This window comes from Schistocerca americana, chromosome 2, assembly GCF_021461395.2.
Source record: "Schistocerca americana isolate TAMUIC-IGC-003095 chromosome 2, iqSchAmer2.1, whole genome shotgun sequence".
In the NCBI taxonomy this organism is placed as follows: domain Eukaryota; kingdom Metazoa; phylum Arthropoda; class Insecta; order Orthoptera; family Acrididae; genus Schistocerca; species Schistocerca americana.
The window spans coordinates 685,260,113-685,284,875 of record NC_060120.1 but is presented as its reverse complement, the minus strand read 5'-3'; the positions used below and the strand labels follow the sequence as shown (position 1 = coordinate 685,284,875).

General features: G+C 36.9%; 1 protein-coding gene across 1 annotated transcript in view; it reads right to left on the bottom strand.

Moving 5' to 3' along the window:
* Positions 1–2,826: 2,826 nt before the first annotated feature.
* The window catches only part of LOC124595316 (sodium/potassium-transporting ATPase subunit beta-2), a 153,374-nt gene continuing 131,437 nt past the window's right edge, over positions 2,827–24,763 (bottom strand). The window contains exons 3-7 of the mRNA XM_047134016.1: positions 23,662–23,781; positions 21,908–22,089; positions 19,168–19,275; positions 7,200–7,368; positions 2,827–4,433 (exon numbers count right to left, since the gene is read on the bottom strand). Coding sequence (XP_046989972.1) covers positions 4,330–4,433; positions 7,200–7,368; positions 19,168–19,275; positions 21,908–22,089; positions 23,662–23,781 — 683 coding nt within the window. The 3' untranslated portion in view covers positions 2,827–4,329. The remainder of the gene's footprint in view (positions 4,434–7,199; positions 7,369–19,167; positions 19,276–21,907; positions 22,090–23,661; positions 23,782–24,763) is intronic.

The following is a 24,763-nucleotide window of genomic DNA, read 5'->3' as shown; positions in this document are numbered from 1 at the left end:
TGTGTGTGTGTGTGTGTATGAGCATTCATGTATTGAAGTATGGTTGCCTGTCCCATATCTGGTAGGGTAGAAGTGAATAGTTTGAAACTGCACACATCAAAAAACGTTTTGCATCAGCCCGGTTTCCAGAACTCCTGAAGAGAGTCATTGATTGTGGATATTGTATCACAGACACAGTCCCTTTGACTGTTCAGAGATGTCACTAAACCTGCCCAAAGATGTAAGCAACCATGCGTGAGCAGTGATTGTTAAACAGAGGGGGTCCGACAGCCGATCAGTTTCAATCATTCCACCAGGAAGGAAGTACATGGCTCATCTTGTCTGTAGTTCAGCCATGCCTAGATGGTCAATACTGTGGTTTGATCATGTCCAGGCATCGCGGAGCGAACCAAAGCAATGTTGTTCGGACATGGAGGAGATACAGGCCGCCCAAGGACTACTACTGTACTGGATGACCACTACCTATGGATTATGACTCGGCTGAACACTGACAGCAATGCCACCATGTTGAATAATGCTTTTTGTGCAGCCACAGGACTTCATGTTATGACTCAAACTGTGCGCAATGGGCTGCATGATGCACAACTTCTCTCCCAACACCCATGGCGAGGTCCATCTTTGCAATCAAGGCACCATGTTGCGTGGTACAGATGGGCCCAACAACATGCCAAATGGACCACTCAGGTTTGGCATCACATTCTCTTCACCAATGAGTGTTACATATGCCTCCAACCAGACAATTGTTGGACACATGTTTGGACGCAGCCCAGTCGGGCTGAATGCCTTAGACACGTGTCCAGCAAGTGCAGTAAGGTTTTAGGGTGGCATTATGTGTGGCTAACATATGCCACTGGTGGTCATGGAAGGCACTGTAACAGCTGTACAATATGTGAATGCCATCCTCTGACCAATAGGGCAATCATATCAGCAGCATATTGGCGAGGCATTCATCTTCATGGACGACAATTCACACCCCCATCATGCACATCTTGTGAATGACTTCCTTCAGGATAATGACATCGCTCGACTATAGTGGCCAACATGTTCTCCAGACATGAACCCTATCAAACATGCCTGACCAGCCAACCACTCTGAGGGAGTGAGACGGTCTGGACCAACAGTGCCTTGATGAACTTGTGGATAACATGCCACGACAAATACAGGCATGCATCAATGCAAGAGGATGTGATACTGGGTATTAGAGATACTGGCATGTACAGCAATCTGTACCACCATCTCTGAAGATCTTGCTGTAAGGTGGTACAAGGTGCAATGTGTGGTTTTCATGAGCAATAAAAAGAGAGGAAACGATGTTTATGTTGATCTCTATTCCAATTTTCTGTACAGGTTGTGGAACTCTTGGAACCAAGGTGATGCAAAACTTTTTTTGAAGTGTATCATAAAATGATAAAGGTAGGAAGTAGAGGGAGCGAGAGAATGTGACCCTAGGATGCAGTAGAAAACACAGAGATCAATGAGAAAAAGAAACTGTGGCATGGATCTAGAGTTAATAGTATGTTACAGGGTTATATTTACACTTCCATTCGGGAGTTGTGAGTCATTTACTTGATTCTCTTAGTGAATACAGAGGTGGTCCCAAGAAGACCAGAATTTCAGAGTTGGGATTTTGGACACTGTTTTAGTGGTCTCTGGCATTAGCTACAGAAAGAATTGTTCTTCCACTATGTGCAGTGGAGTTTATGTAAGTCTGAAGTAATTAATCAGAAGTATGAGAGAACATATGATAACAAGCAGAAGTGACTTGTCTGCCACATACTTTCTTCTAGAAGTGTTAGTCTCATAAGGTATGCAGGAGTGCTTCTGTGAAGTTTGGAAAATTGGAGAGGCACTGATTGAAGTAAATTCCTAGATAACTCTGTGTGAATGGGCATTGCCTACAAAATGCAATGTTACGGGTTTGAGTACCAGTGTGGCACACAATTTTAATCTGATAAGCAGTTTCAAAACAATGAACACTCCATTGCAAAGTGAAAGATTTACTAACAAAATTTCTTACTTTGTTGAATGCAAAAATTCTCTCTTGCACTGAGATTCATATGGTGTGTAAGATAGACACAAACAAAAATTGAAGTAGAAAATATATGTTACAACAGTAACAAAAGTGGTATTAAAATAAAATATGGTAGAACAATAATGGAAGTTACTGGATGGAAAATAACATAAAATAAAAGGAAGGCAACTGATTAACTAGAGAAATGGTATATGCTTACCAACACACACACACACACACACACACACACACACACACACAGAGCATATTTAAGAGTCCATACCTCCAATCTCTCTGCTGTATAAATTTTGAAGTGACTAATCCTTCTTTCTCTTTACAGCTCTGTAAATTTCTGCGTATATTATTCATATTTTGCTAAAGGCACCTTAATCCATGTGAAACATATTTTAAAAACATTCAGATATGTCACTGATTTTTGAATGGGCATAAGTGAGTTGTTTCTTTTCCAAATAATACAATCAGTAGTTTGAGATTGAATTTCATGTCCTTTTTTTTTTTTAATTACAGGTACGTAGGTACTTTAGAATAAATAATTTTTGCCAGTTTATTTTATAAATTATGTCATCATCTGTGGTCTCCCAGTCGGCATTACGTAAAAGAATGAGAGGTAACAGATAGCATATATTTGCGCTGTGTATAGAAATCTATCTTCATGTTTGTAGTTGTTGTTCTGTTTATGCTGTAATTGATGAGACATGTGCACACTGTGAATAAATCCCCAGAAACAGAGTATAATGTTCAATGATCAGTAAGTACTGAATTGCGTTATGAGAACAGAAAGGAAGAAATATATATTCTTAGGAACAATGTTTATTGCTCCTTTTGAGAATAATGGCAATCATTTTTTACATTCATTAGATGCATAGTATCAAAGTTTTGTTACAGCATCATATTCCTACTTTCAGTTAACTAAATTATAACTCATCCTTTGACCAGACCACGTGGAAAATTCATTGAGGCATACTTAAAGAAAATCTATGAATATATTTGATCTATTTTCAATAAGAATATTAAGCCTTTCTCCTACTTATCCAAAATTATTACATACAAATAAAAGACTCATGACTAACATAAACTCAATGTACATATAAAAAGATTTAAAGAACTTTTTTTTCAAAGAGCTTCATTACTTTTAGCAGATACAAAAGAATTATCTCTGTGACATTGTGAAAATAGGATCAACTGTAAGTGTTGGTATCTACACCAACTCAAAGCTGCAAATTGTTTTACTAATCAAACATTTATTTAGAAATATTATAGTTTACTGAATGTGAATGTGGAGCATTTCAATTTCATATAACAATAACATTACAATAAATTTCCATTCTGTGTTATCATTTTATTACAACAAAGTGTTTGTTCTGGTTACACATTTGCAAAGGTAATCAGCTGTTTGCTTCATCTGTAACAATAGAACTGCACTTTCATACTTCTCTTTAAGCTAACAGGTATGCATCAAAAATAAACTTCGTACCTTGCAGCAGGTTTTTGTGTGCAGCCTTGTATGAGGTCTTACATGAACTTACTGCCAAGACAATCTTATAAAATTTATACAGTAGATTCTTTTAAAAGAATCATGCAGTATTTCTGTACATATCGCACCACCAGGAATGAACAATTAAAAGTAATACTATTATTAAAGGCAGTTTCTGTATGTTATTCTACATTTGAAACATTTCATTAGCATTATATGTTTTATTTACACATATCAACGCAACAGTTTAACATTAGTGAATCACAAATTTAACACTTTATTTTAATCACACATTCATATTGTGTACATACACTTGATTTAAAATAAGATAAATACATTCAGCATCTCACCTCATTTATGCACTATAACTATTTAAGTATCATTGACACATATAAAACATTTGTGTACAACTGTAATGGAATATAAATAGTGTGCTGAAACAAATATATATTTACAAATATTTATAATGAAACTGTAAGCAATCAGCAGTCCATAGCATTACTACTTTAGAAAAATAACATCACAAACAACACATTCATGATCAATAATATCCAAAATGATACTTCACCACTGATGATGATGGTAAAAATAAACTGAAATGTAAAATTTTACTTCCAAAGCAGACATTTCTAACTTTGTCTACATTATTACCTCATGGTACTACATAAGTACTAGTACTTATAACAATGAAGTGAAGGACCTTTCTCCACCTTGCTGGTAACTGCAACACATATCTCCTGTCGAAAACTTAATCTCTTCGTGATGGCACTTTTCCTCTCATTCTAGGTCACACTTACACTGATCCATCTCCATAAAGTTTCATTTAATCAACCATTAATTCAAAGTGCACTGAACCTCGCCTTTCAATTCTGTCATGTACAATGTTTTGAGCCCAGGCCTTGCACTCAATGTTGACCAATACACCATCTGGAATAAGGAAAATATGAATGACAAATATCATGGATAATGCACAACCCTGTTTCTATAAGTATATTACAATACTGAAACTTAATGCCCCTTTAATTTGCTGTGTTACAAGCTGTTACTTTATTACGAAGTCTGTGTCATTTACCAGCTGTGCATATAACTTTCACTGTGTCAAAAATTATAAAATTGACATATACCAGTAATATGCAACAACTTAAAAATTAAAAGATTAAGCATTTTATTACATCATATTTAATTTGCTATTGACATTTGAATTCTCTGAAAGATTCGGTATTTTTGGAGAAAGTTCAGCAAATCCATTCACTTTCTTCACAGTAAAAAATATCCTGGATAGACTAGAGCAGATGTAGTTTTAAGTCTCTAGAAATTTTGTTCCTGAACTGCTTCATTGGCAGGACCTACACTTCCATAGGTAGTGGTCCGAACATTCCCAGGTCAATAATCAGAAAGCCATCTCTTGTTTTAGACAGTCAACAGTTTGGCATGTTCATGCTCTCACTGTGACATGTGTTGTGGTCCTGTATGTCATGTCTGTTGTTTAAGGAACCTACATATTCCTTAACATGAAGGCAGCACAGAAGTACATAGCATCAATCAGCAGTCATAAATCCAAATTTTGTGCATGATGGCCTGCAGTGCTCCTGTCTCGTACTTGATGTTAAGATCTTAATTGCTTTTTTTTAAAGTAATATTACTCTTGCACCCTGTAGAGTGACTTTATAGTAACAGGCCATAGCTGATATGGCAGTGAAACAATGAATAATATACTATTAGGCAATACTGATCAGTTAGCACCTATTTCAGTTTTCTCAGGAAGTACGTGACTGGTGACAATTTGTCACACCTGTGTGCAGTGTGGTCTTGTGAAGTGAGATTACTGTCCAGTATAAACTCTGGAAGTTTCACAACCCCTACACAGTTTAGACATCCTTTGTTGCTGAGGCTACATATTAATTGTGTGTTTTTTCTTCATTCATTTTAATTTTATTTGTAGCAAATTATTCTTTTGTCATTTCAAACAAGGCATCTGCTTCTTCTTGAGCCTTGCTGGCTTTGATGCCTTTGATCAAATTTTTTCTTGCTTGTGTTAGATTTGGTGGACACTAAAATATTGTTGGCTCTATACAGGATGATGGCATTATTCTTTCACAACAAATGCCATAGAGAGGAAAGTGGCAGAAAAGGATGTGCCTCATGAAGTATAACTTAGTACTCTTAGCAAATGATGCTGTGTCAGAATTAATGACAGTAAATCAATTAGACTTTCAGAGGATTGGGATAAATGAATGCAAATATTTATATTGCCTAATCTATAGTTAAATAAATTAAGAGGAGTAGATACTGCTGAATCAGAGCATACATTACAGATTTCAGTAAAACATACTGTTTCTTGTCATATTAGAAAATATGTGATCTTTGAGGGAAGATAAAATGTGTTTAGACTTGCTTTGGGAAACAAGTGAGCCATGCATAACCTAGATCTACACTGAAGACTCATAACTAGTGATCTGATAAAATAAATACAATTTTTAGACATTCTCCATCTCAATTAATAGAAATGTTAGGTAGATTTCTTACATGTACCTCAAATAGATAACACACGAGCCATCTAAGACTTGAACAAGGTGCAGTAGGACAAAGTTAAGAAAGAAATCTAGTTGATTAGATCATAGGTATTATCACTACATATTAAAAAATGTAGTTCTCAGACCCAAACATTCCATCATTTGATGAAAGAAAAGGAAGGGTTGGAGGAAACAGAATTATTCAATGAATAAAGTCTCACAAGCCTCTGCACTAAGGACATTCTATTATTAAGGGTGTACAATAAAATTCATTTTATGAAACTCATGCTAGTTTTGTGGTAAATGATGAACCAGTTTTCATGAATGTGGCTACACTTGCTACTAGTCAGTGTAATTATATGTTGCTTTCTTAAAACTGAAATTGAATTCTCCGTCTGTCTGGAGCAGGATATGAATTTTTTTCGGGGAGGGGTGGGGGGGGGGGGGGGGGAGGGTTGAAGAAAGGAGGTGGATGAGCTGGCCTCCCTAGCATCAGACTGTGTACAGCCTTGTACGCAAAATTTTCTGCAAATGAAGCAGACAGGCTTAGTTTCCACCTTACCCTCTCATTGCTGATCACTTAATTCATTTGGCATACCGGCATATTATTATACACGATGCCAGCATTCACAAACCATCTCCTAACAATTTACAAGAGATGAATGATGTGTGTGATCACTTGGTGCAAAAACACAAATAAAAGAAAATTAATATAGAAGGTATATTCTAAACATGACCTCAGCAATGTATTTCATTCATTTATTTACCAATTATGTTCCATACATCCCATCACAGAGGAGGTCTCTTAGGAAGGTGGATGAGGAGCTGTTAGAAAAAATCTGTATGCAGTATAATAACATCTTTCTCTCTTTCATATTAAACAGAATATGCAAGTGTTTTGATATGAAACAAGTAAGCTAATTCTAACTTCCAGTTATGTGTCTTCAGTTCGGGGTGGTGAATTTTAATTTATTGTGTGTGTGTGTGTGTGTGTGTGTGTGTGTGTGTGTATGTGTGTGTGTGTGTGTGTGTGTGCCAACACTCAACACTCACAGATAAAATTTCGGGTAAGCCATTTACCATGATTTATGAAAATACTTTTACCTGTAAGAATATAGGCATTTGCAATACAATTGTCGTTCATTTTACAATTTGCTGCAAACACTGATAAAGTACTTACGGACAGGCCTCTCAAAGAAAACAGCAACAAGCGGGCTTAGGTATCCCTCATAATTTTTGAATGGAAAGAAGTATCCCGGAAATCCTCGGCGTGGGATGTACTGTATGGGGCCAATATTCTCAACATCTGCTGGATTTTCACCTTCACAGCTTACCCATACTGTGTTGATCTGACAGGAAAAAATCATATTTGAAATCAGTATTAAGTTGTGTTTCATCTCAGACATAAACACAAAATTACACCATGTACAGATAACTGGTTCACAAGTAAAAATGTCTAGATGTTGCCTTTCAAAAAATTTGACAAGAACTGTATCTTTGTATTGTATTGAATCATATGCATATTTTGTAGATATGAGAAAATCATGATAGAAACTTGAAGTGCTAAGATAACTTTCACTGTTGTGGATAAAAGAGGTTATTCTTTTTCAACATAACATCCACCCTCAAAAAAATAGTTCTGCAAGTATGAATATGGGTTAGAGTATTCTGGTCTTCATTATAATGAGTCCAGTCATACTGGATTTTTGATCAGTAAACAAACTTCATGAGACCACATAAATTCTGGCCAGATGTAAACTGGTTTTCATTTTTCATATGTAAATTATGTAATACATCTTTGTAAATGTTTATTAATTTTTCTGGTTGTTTGGCACAAATTTTCCATAAATATAATTTTTATTTAAATGGCAATATAGTTTTGTACTTTGATCTTGCACTCTGAAAACTAGTTGGCAAATAATCACACCAAATACTCTTAAAACAAATATACATTAATTTGGTTATTTTTAGCATTCAGTTTTAAATGCAGATAAAACATATGTTCCTATTTACATTTTTATTTATTTTACTATTGATAATTAATTGAAATTACAACATAGCAAGATGTTTATAAATTTCATATTTACAAATTTTATAACCTTTGTCATTTGATATTATTCCCAAAAACTTTTGCATAGATACATATCATCAGCAAATATTACACAAAATAAATCTCATAAATATTAAAAAAAAGTTATGTGAACTTTATTTTGATTAATAGATTGTTTTGGGTTGTTCTAGAACATTTACATGTCTTATATTTGTTTGGTGTCAGTTTCTTCAGTACAGTTTTAGTCTCATTCCGTCTAGCATCATTTTCTTGTTGACGTGTTTTGAGGTAACAATAGGGAAGTTCTTTGGAAAGTGTGATGGAACCAGACAAAGGAAATAGCTCTGTATTTTGTGTCTAATATTTACTCATGACATTTTGAAAATGTGTTTGACATCTTATGTGAAAGAATAAATAAACAACAATTTACAACTGCTGAATTAATGACTCCAACCTGACACAATTGTTTTGTGTAATGTTGACATAAACTATAACTGTAAAAGTATTTAACTATAACAAGGAAAGTGTGTCATATGGTACTGTTGAACAGTGAAATAGTATACTTTGTGCAGCCAGAAATACTTCACAGTTTTTCATTGGTAATGCAAGAGGCAGGGAACCACAGGTCAATAGCCAGGTGGAATGCCAGTGAGAAAGTTTTGCCTATGGTACAGCAAAAAACAAATACTCTATTGCAACTCTGTGTGTGGGCTGAGAGCTCAAGCATACAATGTAGCAAACTGACGTCTTGGCGATGGAGGGATATCGTCATAATCGTGACTGTGCAAAGTATCACAAGCAAGCTTAAGCTGGATGCAAGATTAACTATTTAGTATACTGACATTGGAGAATAGGTATTGAAAGGTGAAACTGTGAAATCCTGAAGTGACCAAGAGAGCTGACCAAACAAAGCCAGGACAAATGATGGCATTGCCTTCCTATCATAACAGAGTACAATAGCTCGTCCTGTATAAATACTACTTTGATTCTGGTGGAATTCTATTCAGTTTGCAGCCATACTATCAAGAGGGGAGGCCCACATCAGTTGACCATCTGATTCTCTAATTGCCTTTGATCATCGGTCTAGTGACACATGCTGTCTGGCAGCACTTGGTTGCTGTAAGCTGCAGCACCAGTTACTAAGTCAAGACTGTTGGCAAGCTTTAGCTGTCACTATCAGGCCAACCTTCTGGAGGTCAAACCAGCAGGGTCTTTGAGCATATTGTCATCTGCTACTGACAGTTCTGCCCATGCTGGCTGCCTGGATGCTGAAATATCAATTATAGCATTTTGTGGACAATAGATGTTTAATATTGTAATACTGTTTTAATAATGCCTTTGTGTATCAGATAGGCATCTATCCTCTGAGTTGGGGGTACACACATTGCGTGAGTGGCCAGTCATTGGCTTTGGCTTGACCTCAGCACACTGCCCACCATACCCTCCTACCACCAGGATGCTACATTTGGTGTCAGAGCTGTTGCTGTAAGAAGGCATCTGACGTCAGAGATGTATCTGGCTACAGCGCCACAACTGCAGCCTCACCTAGCAGTACAGCAGTCACTATGGATAGGTAAGTGTATCTTCAATTGGCTTTTGTTTTGTATGTTGTGGCCATTACTACTTGGTGGGACAGTCCTGCAAACATGAAAGTAACTTTTTTTAAACTTTGAGAGCCTACTAACCTGTCACAATTCAGGGGAAATTCCAGGGAATGGTGCTTGTGTTCTGTTAGATGCCAATTTGTCTGGAGATGAGTTGCCATGTACAAAGGCAGTGCCAGTTACATATGATACTTGTAGAAGGGTTGACCATAAAACACAGCAGTGTAATAAATCTCAGCAGGCCATGATAAGACACAAAGACTCATTTTACAATGTCTCTGTCAGTATTCTTGCAGCAGTAATCTCTCATAATTTGTGTTATTGTCAGATGGAGGCTACAAAACTGCAGTTGTGCTTCTGATAGGGCAAGTATCATCCTTTTCATAAAGTATTGCTGCATTACAGAAAGAGGTGGGTACCTTACAAACCAGAACTAGTCTATTACAATGCAAGTCAGTAGAAGCAAAAAGCTTGTTAAATGTACCTGTTCCTGCTGTAGTGCCTGTAACAGCTAGTCTAGTGACTCCTTTTTCAAGAAAGACAATAGGAGATGTGTCTGTATTTATTAATGAAGTGAATGCTGCCACTAGATTAGGTCATTGCATGGATGAAACATGCTTGCTTTGACTCTGTTATGGTTGGTTCATGATGCAAGAACGTATGTCATATACTATGAAGGATTAAATAAAGTGCTGATGTTTGAACTGCTGCTAACACACTTAAGCAATGGTACATTACTAGAAAAGTTGAGGCTTTTTAGTTAATAGATTAATGGTCTGTCAGAAAAGCACAATAAATCAGTAGAAGCATTTTTAGACAGGATTAATGTGTGAACCTATGAACTGATGCAGATTGTGAATACAGGGAGAGTTATTCTGCAGGAGATAGAAAACAGGTTATTGCATACATTTTTGTGGTGACTTCCAAGTGGCATATTGAGAAGTGTCAAAATGGAAGGTGATTTAGTCACTGCTATTAGAGTTACCAAGCAGCTTGAGGAAACGGACATTTCTACCTAAGGCTGAAATGACCAAAGCATATTTTCCTCGCATGTAAAATGCTACAGATGTGGATGTATGAGCCATATCAAGAAGCAATGCCACCAAGCCCAGTGTTACAAATGCAAGGAAGTGGTGCACTAGGCACATGTTTGTTGAAGTAGCAAACTAGACAGGAAAGAACAAGTGTTCTTTAAACAACACTGCCCACTTTTAACATTGGAGGAAAAGGATTACAGGAGCATTCAGAAGTGTTGCCACATGTTGGTGAGGAGTACTGTGTGAACCTAACACTTAACTTTCTGGATACGCATCATGCAGAAATTGACTTTTGACAGTATACAGTTGAACTCAGTGGGACATTGTTTCCTCTGGCCATGACTACAGCAAATACTACATCACCACAACATTGACTGACTGTGAAGGTGGTACCAAATAATTTGCAGACTCTTGCACTAAAGATCAATTCATATGATAAAGTACTGAGAGGTACAAGGAAGGTAGCCTGGATGAGTGTGAGTACTAGCTTGCCAAGTGAAATATTATGTGTTGTAGAGACATTGGAATGCAATGCAACAGGAATTAGATGGGTATTATATGGTTCTGATGTGCATAGACAATCATATGGACAAAATAAATCTGGCAAAGGGATTACTGGTTGCCAACTTAGATAACCTAGAAGAAGACAATCTGGATAATAACTATCCAGATTGGAGACCTTTGCCACGTGCAGACAATCAAGGCATCTGCACCACATAAAAAGCTACAACATTTGGAACAAAGAGATACAGCAATGATGAAGCTTTGTTAGTATGATTTACTTCCCTACCATGGTATTACTGCACTTCACCCCCCCCCCCCCCCCCATGGCCATAATCGGAAATGCCTGCTAACATTACAGTAAATAAAACAGGTCAATTTTTTAACTGTTGTATACACTGTGGAATTCCAAACAGCTTCAAGTGCAAGTTGTCTGGCCATTAAAACAGCAGACCTCCTTTTGATCAGCGTCAGTCACACAAGTAAATGCATGAGTTGACCAATGTACTGCTACTACCAGGTGCAATAACATTTTAGTTGATTAATACAGAACTGTTTTATCCTGGTGGACTATTCATTACCAGTGATACCAGTCATGTAACATAAAATGCCAACTGGAAATAATGTTCCAGTGTATAAGAAACAATACGGAGTCCAGAAATACCTGCAACTGATAATGGAAGAATTTATTGACCAGGAATTGGCTCATGCCATTATTGACATAGTGGTAGCCTTTGGGGTACAACTATTGCAATTGTTTGAAAGAAATCACTAGATGGTACCATAACATATAGGTTTTGCTGTGACTACAGGTACCTAAACACAAGAATTATCAGTGATGTATATCCAATACATAACTTAATGGAGACATTGGACAACTTAGGTCAATGTAAATGCTTTTCTACAATGGATTTAAAAAGTGATTATTACTAGTTGAAAGTAATTCCAGAAGACCAGCCCAAGACCCCATTTATGATCCATTGAGTCAAAACCAATATCATAGAAAGCTGTTTCATCCCAATAATGTGCCAGGCTATTTGATGGAGTACTTAGAGGACTAAAACTAAAATAGAGCATGGGTTATCGCAGTGACATAATTGTGTTTCCTAAAAATATGGAGGGATATGTAGAATGAACGCAGAAGGTGTTCAAGAGATTATGTGCAGCATGCTTGACACTGAGTGTGGATAATTGTCTTTTTGCAGTGATGGCAGTGAATTATCTGGGGCATATAATTAGTCAAGAAGGTGTTAAAACTGATACATGTTTCATTTCTGCAGCACATGATTTTTTGCCACCAGAGCAACAAAAGAGCTTTAATTGTAGCTTGATCTTTGTAATTATTACTGAAAATTTGTTAGAGGTTTTGCCAAAATTGCTGAGCTGTTAAAGAAAAGAGCAAAGTTACAATGGCTTACTGACAGGCAGACTGCATTTGATAATTTAAATGAGGCTTTAGCGTCAATTTCCGTACTGGTGCTTCCAAACTTTGGAAAAAGAGTTTATTTTATATTGTGATGCAAGCAGTTAAGCAATCAAGTGCATCCATAATCAATGTGTGGATGGTAAGGAACACCTATTGGCATATGGATCAAGACAATTAAATAAAACAGAGTGAAATTATTCTACTATGGAAAAAGAGTTGTTGGGTCATCTACGGTATTTACTGGGATTAAAAGACCTGTCAAAAAGATTGACACATGGGCTTTGAAATTAAGTGAATTTGAATAGATAGTGCATAAACCAGGCAGAAAATATGACAATGGTGATGGCTTAAGTAGAAAAGCTTAAGTGTTACCAGCACTTGGTAGAAGCTTACTGGAATGGCAGAACACATAGGCTGTTGAAGGTGACTGAAGTATTTTGAGCAAAGCAGCAGTTTGTAGTACAAGAACGCTTGTCATGCAGAATGATGAAATGCGAACCATGAGTGGAGCTTTTGAAGACAAAGTACTGAGGTAAGCACATAACCATGTTCTGTCAAGTCTTTGAGCATGCTGATTGAGCAACTGATCAATGGGCAGCCAAAAAATCTTAGTGGAGAACATAGAAACAATATATGGAACAAAATGTTAGAAACTTTATACCATGCACACAGCATGCAGTTCTTATTCATCAATGAGTTCCACACACAGCCAAGGCCCAAGAAACACAAGCCACCACTTGGGATATGAACCTAACATGGGCAGCAGAGTTCCACAACTGTAAAATTTCTGTACAACACATATCGCAATTAATAGTGGCCATTTGGGGTGCTAAGTTGAGTAGGGCACCAGAGTACCCAAGAGAAAGTAGTTCACAACTAGTAGTGAAAACTAACATAGGTAGAAGTCTAATGGAGGGAGTAGTGCTAAATGTTAAGTCACTTACATGGAAAAGTGATCTCTAACTTGCCTTGGTTCCACTACAAAGATTGCTGGAAGTGTCCCAACCATTTAGAATGGTAGGTTCCAATATTCTGACCATCAGCTGAAGATCAGTGGATAACAGTTAGATACTGACTATGATACATCTCATTCACTTCATGTAGCAACAATTGCAATCCTAAATCAAAAGGCTAATACAGTGGCTGACGACATGATGAACAATTGGATTTTAAAATTCAGTACTCCCAACAAAATAATCACAGATCAAGACACTAATTTTATGCCTGTTCTGATGATATAGCTATGCCATTTACTATAAATTCATATGTTAAGGACTAGCCCTCACCACCCTCAATCAAATGGAAGAATGGAATGTGTTCATTGTACAGTTTGAAAAATGTTTAGTTATTATGTCCATATAAATCATAATGAGTGGGATGTCTACTTTTCATTTGTCATGCCCTCACATAACTCTAAAATAGACAGTAATATTGGGCTCTCACCCTATGTGGTAATATACAGTAAGAAGAATGTATATCTTTTGGATTAATGAAGCCTAAACTGTGAAAAAAGTGACTCAGTTAAGAAACTTGGCAAGCAAGTATGAAAATGCCTAAGCAACAAGAACAGACAAAACATTGTGTCAGTAAGTTACCTAAATATAGAGATGGACAGTGGGTTTTATCGATGAACACTTACACACGAACGGACAAGACAAAGAAATTCCTGAAGAGGTCATAGAGATGACATCTCCTGTTAACGTCAAGTTGCAACAGCTGATAAAAACCTCTATTATGTAGACACTTTACAAGTACCAGTGCCATTCCTAGTGCAGGATGTTAAACCCAAGAAGAACGGAAAAAGACTGAAAGTCAATAATAAAGGAACACAAGTGCTGCATGCATTTATACCATGTCATAGAATAAATGAATGACATGGGTTTGTGAAAAGTTTTGTCAATGATATGGGAAATAGTTTATTTTGTCTGTCACTGCTTTGACATTTTCAGGTTGCACTACAGGTATATTTTGTTATTATGGCATTTTGTGTTTTGGAGAATTTTTCTTTTTTGTTTATTTCTAGCATTTTAAGTTATGAGGCATGTCTGGAAAGTAAGTACAATAGGGAAAAAACTCAAAAAGCATTTTTTCAAACCAAAATTTATTTTTATGGGAAAGAGCATTTCTTAATCTATTTTTCTACATAGTTGCCACCATTGTTCAGACATTTCTCATAGAGAGAAACCAGCTATGCTATGCCATTTCCATAGGGGCCCCCAGTGAAGACAGCCATTGCTGAACACCATTTTGTACTCTTTCACCACTGTCAAAGTGCCTTCCTCCAAAATCGTGCTTCAAGTTCAGGGGGTGTTGGGTCATCTACAGTATTACTGGTTCATCCAACGTTGAATTGTCCTACCCACTTTCTCACCTTTACATCAGTCATTACATTTTCACCATAACACCCCTATCTCACACATACTGCTTCCAAACGAACTGCTGAATATGGTTTCGAGTGACACCAATAGAGTGGGGGTGTGCATTGTCATAAAGCAACACAAGCCTTGACTGAGCATTCCACATCTTTCATTTTGAATTGCATGCTGAAGTTTTCTCAGTGTTTCATAGTATCATACTACACTGATAGTTTCACCTCTGAGAAGCAACGCAGCAAGCAGAATATCCATCCATCCCAGAACACAGAGTACATGCATTCTTGTGCCCAGAAAGTTGTTTTGAATTTTTGTTTTTTGGGGGGATCATGAGTGCCTCCACTCCATCAACTGTTGTTTTGATTCTGAAGTGACATTAAAAACCCAAGTTTCATTGTTGGTCACAATTCCATTTAAGAATTTCAGACTTCATTTCCCTCATCACTGCATCAGGTAATAAATGTCTAAGTTCTACCAAGATGGTTAATTTTGTGAACATCCGTAAGCATTTTTGGAACCCAACAGGAACATAATTTGTAAAAATTTAAGTGATTTTTGATAATCTCATGTAAAACAGTTTCTGAAATTTATGGAAAATCATCACAAAGAATTCCTATTGTGAACTGTTAGTTTTCATGAATTTTCTCGTTACCTTTCTCAACCAAACCATAACTGACGTCCGAAGGTCATCTACTCCGTGCATGTTCATGATCATTGGTTCGTCCATCATTGAAATATCTTACCCACTTTCTCACCTTTCCATCAGTCATTACATTTTCACCATAAATTTCTACAAGCTGATGACAAATTTCAGGTGGCTTAACATTCTTTGCACTCAAAAACTGTATTGCACATTGCTCAGGTATCACATTAGGCATTAGTAATGATCACCAACAAATGTAAACACAATACAATCCAGCTGTAATGGCATCAGTGGTAAGATGATGAACCAAAGAGATTAATGCGTGGAACTGCAACAGTAGTGCTGTGATGGCAGTATAATGAAATGGTATTTACTTTCCGGACACTGCTCGTTTAAGGACAGGATGTAGGCTATTGTTGTTATGTGACCAGGATAGTCACTGGAATACACACACTTTTTGAAAGAGGAAGGTGAGTGAATGCAGATGATGTTCTGTGTATGTGTGTTAACCACCATTTGAAATGGACAATGCATTTTATTGTAGGCAAGCAATATGATTTATTTTGTTTAAATATTTGATAACATCAACAGAGGAGCTTCAAGGTTACAAAAGAGAGTGTTTTATGGTCTGCTCAACTACAATGGTTCAGTCTAGGGTGAAATACAACAGTTTTAGGGTAAGCCAGAATCAGATGAATGTCAGAGATAAACATTGTTGCCACACCCTTATTTCCAGAAAATGGGCATGGATTGGTTTTACTCAGTGTTTTGTCCAAAAGTGGTGATTGTAAATTGATACAATGAAAGGAAGCCAAGAGGAATGACAAGGACTGAGCTACATGATAGTGGAATGTTAATCAACAGTATGATGCATGTCATAGTGGGTATCTGACACAACCTAGTTTGTGCTGCCAGGAGAAACCACTAGATGTGTCTCCAGTCCAGAACCTAACATGCCTAAGTCAGCCCTTCAAAACCAGACCACCTAAATTCCATAGACAAATTCAAATCATCACAATACAGACAAATCACTATGGAGCAGACGTTTCAACACATACAACAGTATCGTGAGAAGCAATACCAGACTGTGTTGACCTTAAGTGTCACAGATTCTAATGCTGTACTGGTTTCGGTTATGCTTTAAGTGACATACATATATCATGAGTGAAAAAAATTACTCCCTCATGAACCACCTGTGCATTAAATATCAGTAGAATGATTTATAAATAGAAATAAAGATAGTTAAGAAATAATTAAAGTACTCAATTACTTGTTAAGTGAGGAAGAGTAAACAAGATTGTGAATTATATAGAATGGGTATGACCAGTATGTGAAAAATGATTGTATTAGTGTAAAAAAAGTAATTTAGATGACATCTGTCTAGTAAGAATATGAGTTCCCTGAACTGAATTTAAGAAAATAAGATTTTAGAATTAAGAACCTAATTGAGGAGCTATGTGGTTTCAAGCAGATGGATTGTGAGGAATTGAGAATATTGTATAAATTTTGTTCTGTGCATCTATGTCAGGACTGTTTCAGAGTTACCTCAGAGAAATCTGTGGCAAATTTCTTAAAGACTATGGGCATGTTCCATAGTAGAGTAGTATACTTGGTGGAGCCAGAAAAATTTCAAAGTTCTTCCCTAGCTCTGCAAGAGGCAGAGCAGCACAGCCCAATAGCCAGGTGGAATGCCAGTGAGAATCATTCACCAGTGGTGCAGCAGCAAACACAGGATCTGTTGTGACATTTTGAATGGGCTGAGTGTTTGAGCATGAATGGTAGCAGAGAAACGTCATAGTGAGGGAGGGATAGTATTGTAGTGTATGGAACTGTGGACATAGAAACGACCGAGAGGCTTCGTCCCCGCCGTAGCCCTCAGTGGTTCATAACCCCAGAACAGGCTACAGCAGTCCACTTACCCCCACACCACTCAGGTTATTGTGCGGTTCGGCCCCCAGTGGACCTCTTGGGAATGTCTCATACCAAATAAGTGTAACCCCAATATTTGCGTGGTAGAGTAATTATGGTGTACACATACATGGAGAAAGTGTATGCGTAGTGATCGCTGACATAGTGTAATGGAGGCAGAATAAGGGGAACCAGCCCACATTCACCGAGGCAGATGGAAAACCACCTTGAAAACCATCCAAAGGCTGGCTGGCAAACCAGATCTTGACAGTAATCCACCGGGCGGATTCATGCCGGGGATCGGCATGCCTTCCCGCCCGGAAAGCACTGCGTTAGACCACATGGTCTTAATGATGACTGTGCAGAGTGTCTCAAGAAAGCTTAAGAAGAACACAAGACTAACTATTCAGTTTTATTACATGGCCAATAGAAGACCTTAAAAGTAAAGTTAGGAAATTCTGTAATGACCAAGATGGATGACCAAACAGGAAAATGTCAGCAATGATGTTATTTCCACCCCATCACAGAGCACAGGAGCTCATCCTGTATAAATACTACTTATGTTCTGGTGGAGTTCTATTCAGTTTGCAGCTGTCCTATTGAGAGGGAGGCCTATGTCAGTCGACCATCTGCTTGTCCAGCTGCCTTCAGTTCTGTCTGGGTAGTTTTGTTGATTGTCAGCTGCAGTGCCGGCTACAGAGTCTAGACTGATGGAGAGCTGTGTCCATCACCATGTGGCAAGCCTCCTGGAGGTCTAACCAACAGGACCTGGGACTAGATCATGATCTGTCATTGTGTAGGTGAGTCACTGCTGTTGCTACTCATCTCTGTATCTGGGGCAGATTTCTGTGATCAAGTCTCTCTCTCTCTCTCTCTCTCTCCTGATGGGAGACCATGGCACTCCTCTGCATAACTTCACGTACTCTGAGCAGAGCTGATGGACACCTTTTAAGCACAGTCTTCAGTGGGGTCATGGGTGCCCTAGTCACCATCTCATGGAAGCTGTGTGCAACCTCACTTGGTGTAGATGCAGCTAAGTGCAAATACAGGTGAGGTGACCGGCTACATGATGTTGCTGCCGGTGAGCTGACATGCCACTGACTGCATGTCAAGAGCTGACAGGTGTGTTCCAAGGTGGTACACTGTTGCCTACCCTGCCAGAACTGGCTGCCTGAACATCTGTTATATTCTGTGGACAACAGGTGTTTAAAACTGTTATACTGTTTTAATAACACTTTCAGGTGGCAGACAGAAATCTACCCTTGGAGTCAGTATACCCACATCTGTTGGATGATCAACCATTGGCCTCCTCCACCTCTAAACTTGATATTGATACAGCACTCACTGTAACATCCTACTCTCTGGATGCTACAGTACAGATGAATAACAATTACATTGATCATAATGCTTTTATTCATGCAGCAGTGCTACACTGTATATGCAAGGGCCAAAAGAACAACAACTGAATGATAGTGCACCATCTTATAGACAGTTACAGCAGGGGTCAAATAAAGTGTCAAATTACCAATATAAGAACAATAAAACTGACATTTTCTTGCATCTTTTGCATCTAAGTAGTTAAATTTATTAAACGACCATTGACATACCGTTCTTGGATTTCGCAATTTCTCTTCGCGAATATGAACCTTTAGATCTTGAGGCATCTTTTCAGGTAGGTCAGTGTCATTATAAAACACAGGCATCCAGTTAAATATCTGTAAGATAGTAAACATTGCTTATTAAAACATGAAAAATCATGATTAGTTTACAGAATATTTCATACTCATCTGTCCTACTACTCAGATACACTCTGGAAATATTTATCTCTATAAGTCTTACAGGATAAACAATTCATTAAAATCTGGTAACATTATGCAAACCTTACCCACTATTTAAAGATTGCTGTTCTCTAGTATTAAGAATAAATTATTCAGAAGACAATACAATTGTAAATAGAATTTTCAGTTAACAGTTAACAGAAATATGATAGATTAATCATGTAGCACATATAATATTTAATGGTATTAATTTTGTCTTGTGTAAACAACAATACATCAAACTTTGAATACACTGTGTAAGAATCAGCATTTCACTTAAAGATTGTGGATAAAGTGATACACTTCTAGGTTTTGTAAGTACTCTGATTTTATTGCTTCTAAAATATTTCCACAAACTAAGTGATCATCAAATAAATTACACATTTTCCTCATAATCAATTAATTACTAGATGCATACCTTATGATCAATATTATTTCCTGTCCCACATTCCTCATGGACACTCCATTACATAAAGGCTCTTGAAATGCTACTGATATGTAACACAAAAATTTGGTTTGTGTCTTTGCTCATAAGCCAAACATTTGTTGTTGTTGTTGTTGTGGTCTTCAGTCCTGAGACTGGTTTGATGCAGCTCTCCATGCTACTCTATCCTGTGCAAGCTTTTTCATCTCCCAGTACCTACTGCAGACTACATCGCTCTGTATCTGCTTAGTGTATTCATCTCTTGGTCCCCCCCCCCCCCCTCCCTACGATTTTTACCTCCACACTGCCCTCCAGTACTAAATTGGTGATCCCTTGATGCCTCAGGACATGTCCTACCAACCGATCCCTTCTTCTAGTCAAGTTGTGCCACAAACTCCTCTTCTCCCCAATTCTATTCAATACCTCCTCAGTAGTTATGTGATCTACCCATCTAATCTTCAGCATTCTTCTGTAGCACCACATTTCGAAAGCTTCTATTCTCTTCTTGTCCAAACTATTTATCGTCCATGTTTCACTTCCATACATGGCTACACTCCATACAAATACTTTCAGAAACGACTTCCTGACACTTAAATCAATACTCAATTTTAAAAAATTTCTCTTCTTCAGAAACGCTTTCCTTGCCACTGCCAGTCTACATTTTATATCCTCTCTACTTCGACCGTCATCAGTTATTTTGCTCCTCAAATAGCAAAACTCCTTTACTACTTTAAGTGTCTCATTTCCTGATCTAATTCCCTCAGCATCACCTGACTTAATTCGACTACATTCCATTATCCTCATTTTGCTTTTGTTGATGTTCATCTTATACCCTCCTTTAAAGACACTGTTCATTCCGTTCAACTGCTCTTCCAAGTCCTTTGCTGTCTCTGACAGAATTACAATATCATCAGCGAACCTCAAAGTTTTTATTTCTTCTCCATGGATTTTAATGCCTACTCCAAACTTTTCTTTAGTTTCCTTTACTGCTTGCTCAATATACAGATTGAATAGCATTGGGGAAAGGCTACAACCCTGTCTCACTCCCTTCTCAACCACTGCTTCCCTTTCATGTCCCTCGACTCTCATAACTGCCATCTGGTTTCTGTACAAATTGTAAATAGCCTTTCGCTCCCTGTGTTTTACCCCTGTCACCTTCAGAATTTGAAAGAGAGTATTCCAGTCAACATTGTCAAAAGCTTTCTCTAAGTCTACAAAATAGCAATTGGCAGTCATCATTAAAATACAGATACTAGCACTCTTGGAATCCGACTCCCTTTCAGATTGATTTGGGGCTGATTTACTTACATTGTCGGTGAATATCTGTAGTGATTATGACTTCAACAACTTACATTATCTGTAATGTTTTCATCTACAAACAGTAATGTTTCTCCACAAAAAATATATATTTTGCATTCAGTTTCACAAGGACAAATTCTTTTACATTTTCAGCAATTTTTTCAGTTTAGTCATTTTGTTTGGAGATTTTTTTTACCTTAATGGAACCAGTATAGCATTTGCTGAACCCTTTTCTTCACTACATTCTATTAATCTTCTGCTCAATTTATACAGTATCTAAAATATTTAGTGAACTAAACAGAGATACATATACTATATTTGGTGACAATAAAGATATCATTAACTATTCCTGGTATTAATATTCACATAAACCAGCACAACACAGCAAATATGACCAGTTTATGGAAATATTCCTAGTGTATTTATCATGATCTTTTTTGACTGATTGTAATAGTATATCATTTTTACCAGCTTTATAAGCTTATTTCAAATAAATTGGTATCTGCATTAATCATTCATGATTTATTGCAGTATAATATTTCCTAAATCATATTTCATAATTTTCTGAGGACCTAATATATCATAACATAGTCTAGCAACTAAATTCAATTAATCAGTCTCATGTAATTTACTTGTGGCTATTCTTTTGCATGCCACCCTAATGACCAGGGAGCAGAGAATGTTAATGCAAACCTCAAAGATCTATGAGTTCATTTTATATCAATATTTCTCATTTTATGTTATCAACAGTATTTTCTAAATTGAGTTTCTGGGATTTTTTCCATAATTAATTAGAAGGATACATACCTTATTAAGCTTAAGGAATATGCACGGAGCAGATTTTGGGTAGTTATAGTTGTTTGCCTCAGTGCAAGGAGCAAAATCATTTACATCAACTTCACAGACTTTCCCATCAGCTGGCTCATTGTCATAGGAGCATGTCTGAATGTTCTGTCCTATACTTGCTGATTGGCCAGGCTTTCTGTATGCTGCAATAAATCAGTAACATGCAAATGTAAAAGATTATGTTCTTTGGAAACAGTACTGTTTTACAGCTCTATCTGGCTATGAGTAAATTTTCTATTCCAATTTCTTGCATTACTGGGATGTATCTGATAATTCTTAACTGTTTCAAGTACATGGGGCACATTGTCCCTTTATAAAACTATTCATAAATGACAGATATCTCATAGATTTTATTTTTAAAAATTACACGCTCTTGAGGAAGCTTGGTTTCATTGTTGTTATTTTTCTTGCACTTCAACTATGAATGTAAATGTTCTCTTGAGAAGGAATAATATTGTGAATATTTCTTGCTTTGTGTCACTTTTGTTTTTAATATCTTGCTGATTTTTAAGAATAATTTGCTGGAATGGGAAGGAATAGTTACAACATAAGTATCTTAATATATTTAGATATTTCTATATCACCGCACTTGAAGTTCATAGGTAATAGAGCTAATTATTTTGTGAGGGGCAAATATATTATTGTGCACCAGTACTTCAGTGGTTTGAAATGTTACGAGTACATATTTTTATTTCCTTTCAATTAGAACACAGTGCAAACTACTAAGTAAATATCCTCATTGAATTTAATATTTATTTGCAAGACCAAATGTTTTCAGAGTATGAAACAGCACTTCCAGTCTACATTTTATATCCTCTCTACTTCGACCGTCATCAGTTATTTTGCTCCTCAAATAGCAAAACTCCTTTACTACTTTAAGTGTCTCATTTCCTGATCTAATTCCCTCAGCATCACCTGACTTAATTCGACTACATTCCATTATCCTCATTTTGCTTTTGTTGATGTTCATCTTATACCCTCCTTTAAAGACACTGTTCATTCCGTTCAACTGCTCTTCCAAGTCCTTTGCTGTCTCTGACAGAATTACAATATCATCAGCGAACCTCAAAGTTTATATTTCTTCTCCATGGATTTTAATGCCTACTCCAAACTTTTCTTTAGTTTCCTTTACTGCTTGCTAAATATACAGATTGAATAGCATTGGGGAAAGGCTACAGCGCTGTCTCACTTCCAAATATTTACTTTCACATGTCTTACAGAAGAAGGTAGCTCTTTCTAAAGGATGAGGAAATTCTTATAGTACTCTATCCAAATGACAGTGATGATGAAGACAACCTTCTTTTAGGAGAAGAAAACGCCATATTATTAGAAAAAGACATCTGAAGCAGTGAGAAAAACATGGTGGAAGCTCATGAAAGGACTTCTGATCTGGCATCAGAAAGCTCTGTCTACAAGTTTGAAAGCTGGAAGAGGATATAAAGACATTGGTGAGGAAGATGTGCTGTTTCCTGTAGTGATTTAACTTTTTATTGAGGTTCCTGAATAATGTTGGAAGAAGATAAGGTCATCAGTGAATATCAAGCAGTTTAAATTTGTATTATCTTTGAGTTTAAGACCTGAGTTGTATTTGTATTCCATTGAGAATTATATTCATTTACCTCATGTTGGCAGAAATTTTAGACAACTCATTCAATGTGTATGTCATCTGATGTTCTTTTACTAACATAGTCTCAGTAGAACTGTAGTGTACTTACGCTCTAAAAATTTGTCAAGCTCTTCTACCCAATATTTATAGTTATTCTCATCTGATCCCTTGTACCAGATGAGGGTACTCTCGACGTTTGACTCTGGAGGCATTGGACGGAAACCCAGACCTGAAATCAAAACATACAACTTATGAGAGGTTGTTTACACAGACACTGAAGACAATGAAGGCCATTACACTCTTCGCCTCATATTTGTTATGAAATCCCAAATACATTGTCAAGTTTCTCAATAAATCAACAGGCTGTTACAGGCACCTATATTCTGCGTTTTTTTCCATAATTTAAAGTTAGGTCAGTAAGTAAATCGGAAAAAAAAATTCTCTGACAATCTGAGTTAAGAAAATAAATTTTGTGTCCCCAAGTGGAAACTGGTTTAGTTACATTAGTAGAGGTCTCTACTCTTTTCTTTATTTTAATTACAGTGTCCTATTGGAGAAGTTATGTTTTATGCACATTAATGGATAGGCATATGGTTAGTTCATATCTTACTTAAGAAAAATGATATAGAAACTTGTGTCAAGTATACAGAATGGATCATTCTCTCTAAAGCATGGAGTGTGATGTTTTAATATTTCCTAACAAGCTAAAATTGGAATCCAGTTTTAGTCTGTCAGAAGTTTTGAAACAATGCACACTCCTCTCCAGAGTGTAATGTTCCTTCTGGAAACATTACCCTAATCTGTATCCAAACTATTTATCTATGAAAATATTTATCTCAGGGATCTTAGTTGACTTAAGTATGCAGGAGACCTTCTGTGAAGCTTGGAAAGTAAGTGAGATGTATAACAGAATTTAAAGGTGAAGTATGAGTCTTGGCCAGCTTGCTCCTAAGCTTCCAAAAGTCCTTTATCTGTTGCTGCAAGAAATGTCAGCATTAAATGATGTGTTAATTAGCTCATTAGCCTTCTGCTCTGTGAGCAAGTTCTTACTGTAACTATTTCTTGTGATCCATTGCTTCCTTTTTCTTTTTACTGTACTTGCAACCTTCCGTCTAATTACCTAGTAGCTACTTTTTTCCCCAGCATACGTACTTCAATACATCTTTTGTAAGCCAATCACTTTAAAATATGCCAGGTCCAGTTTTTAGTTC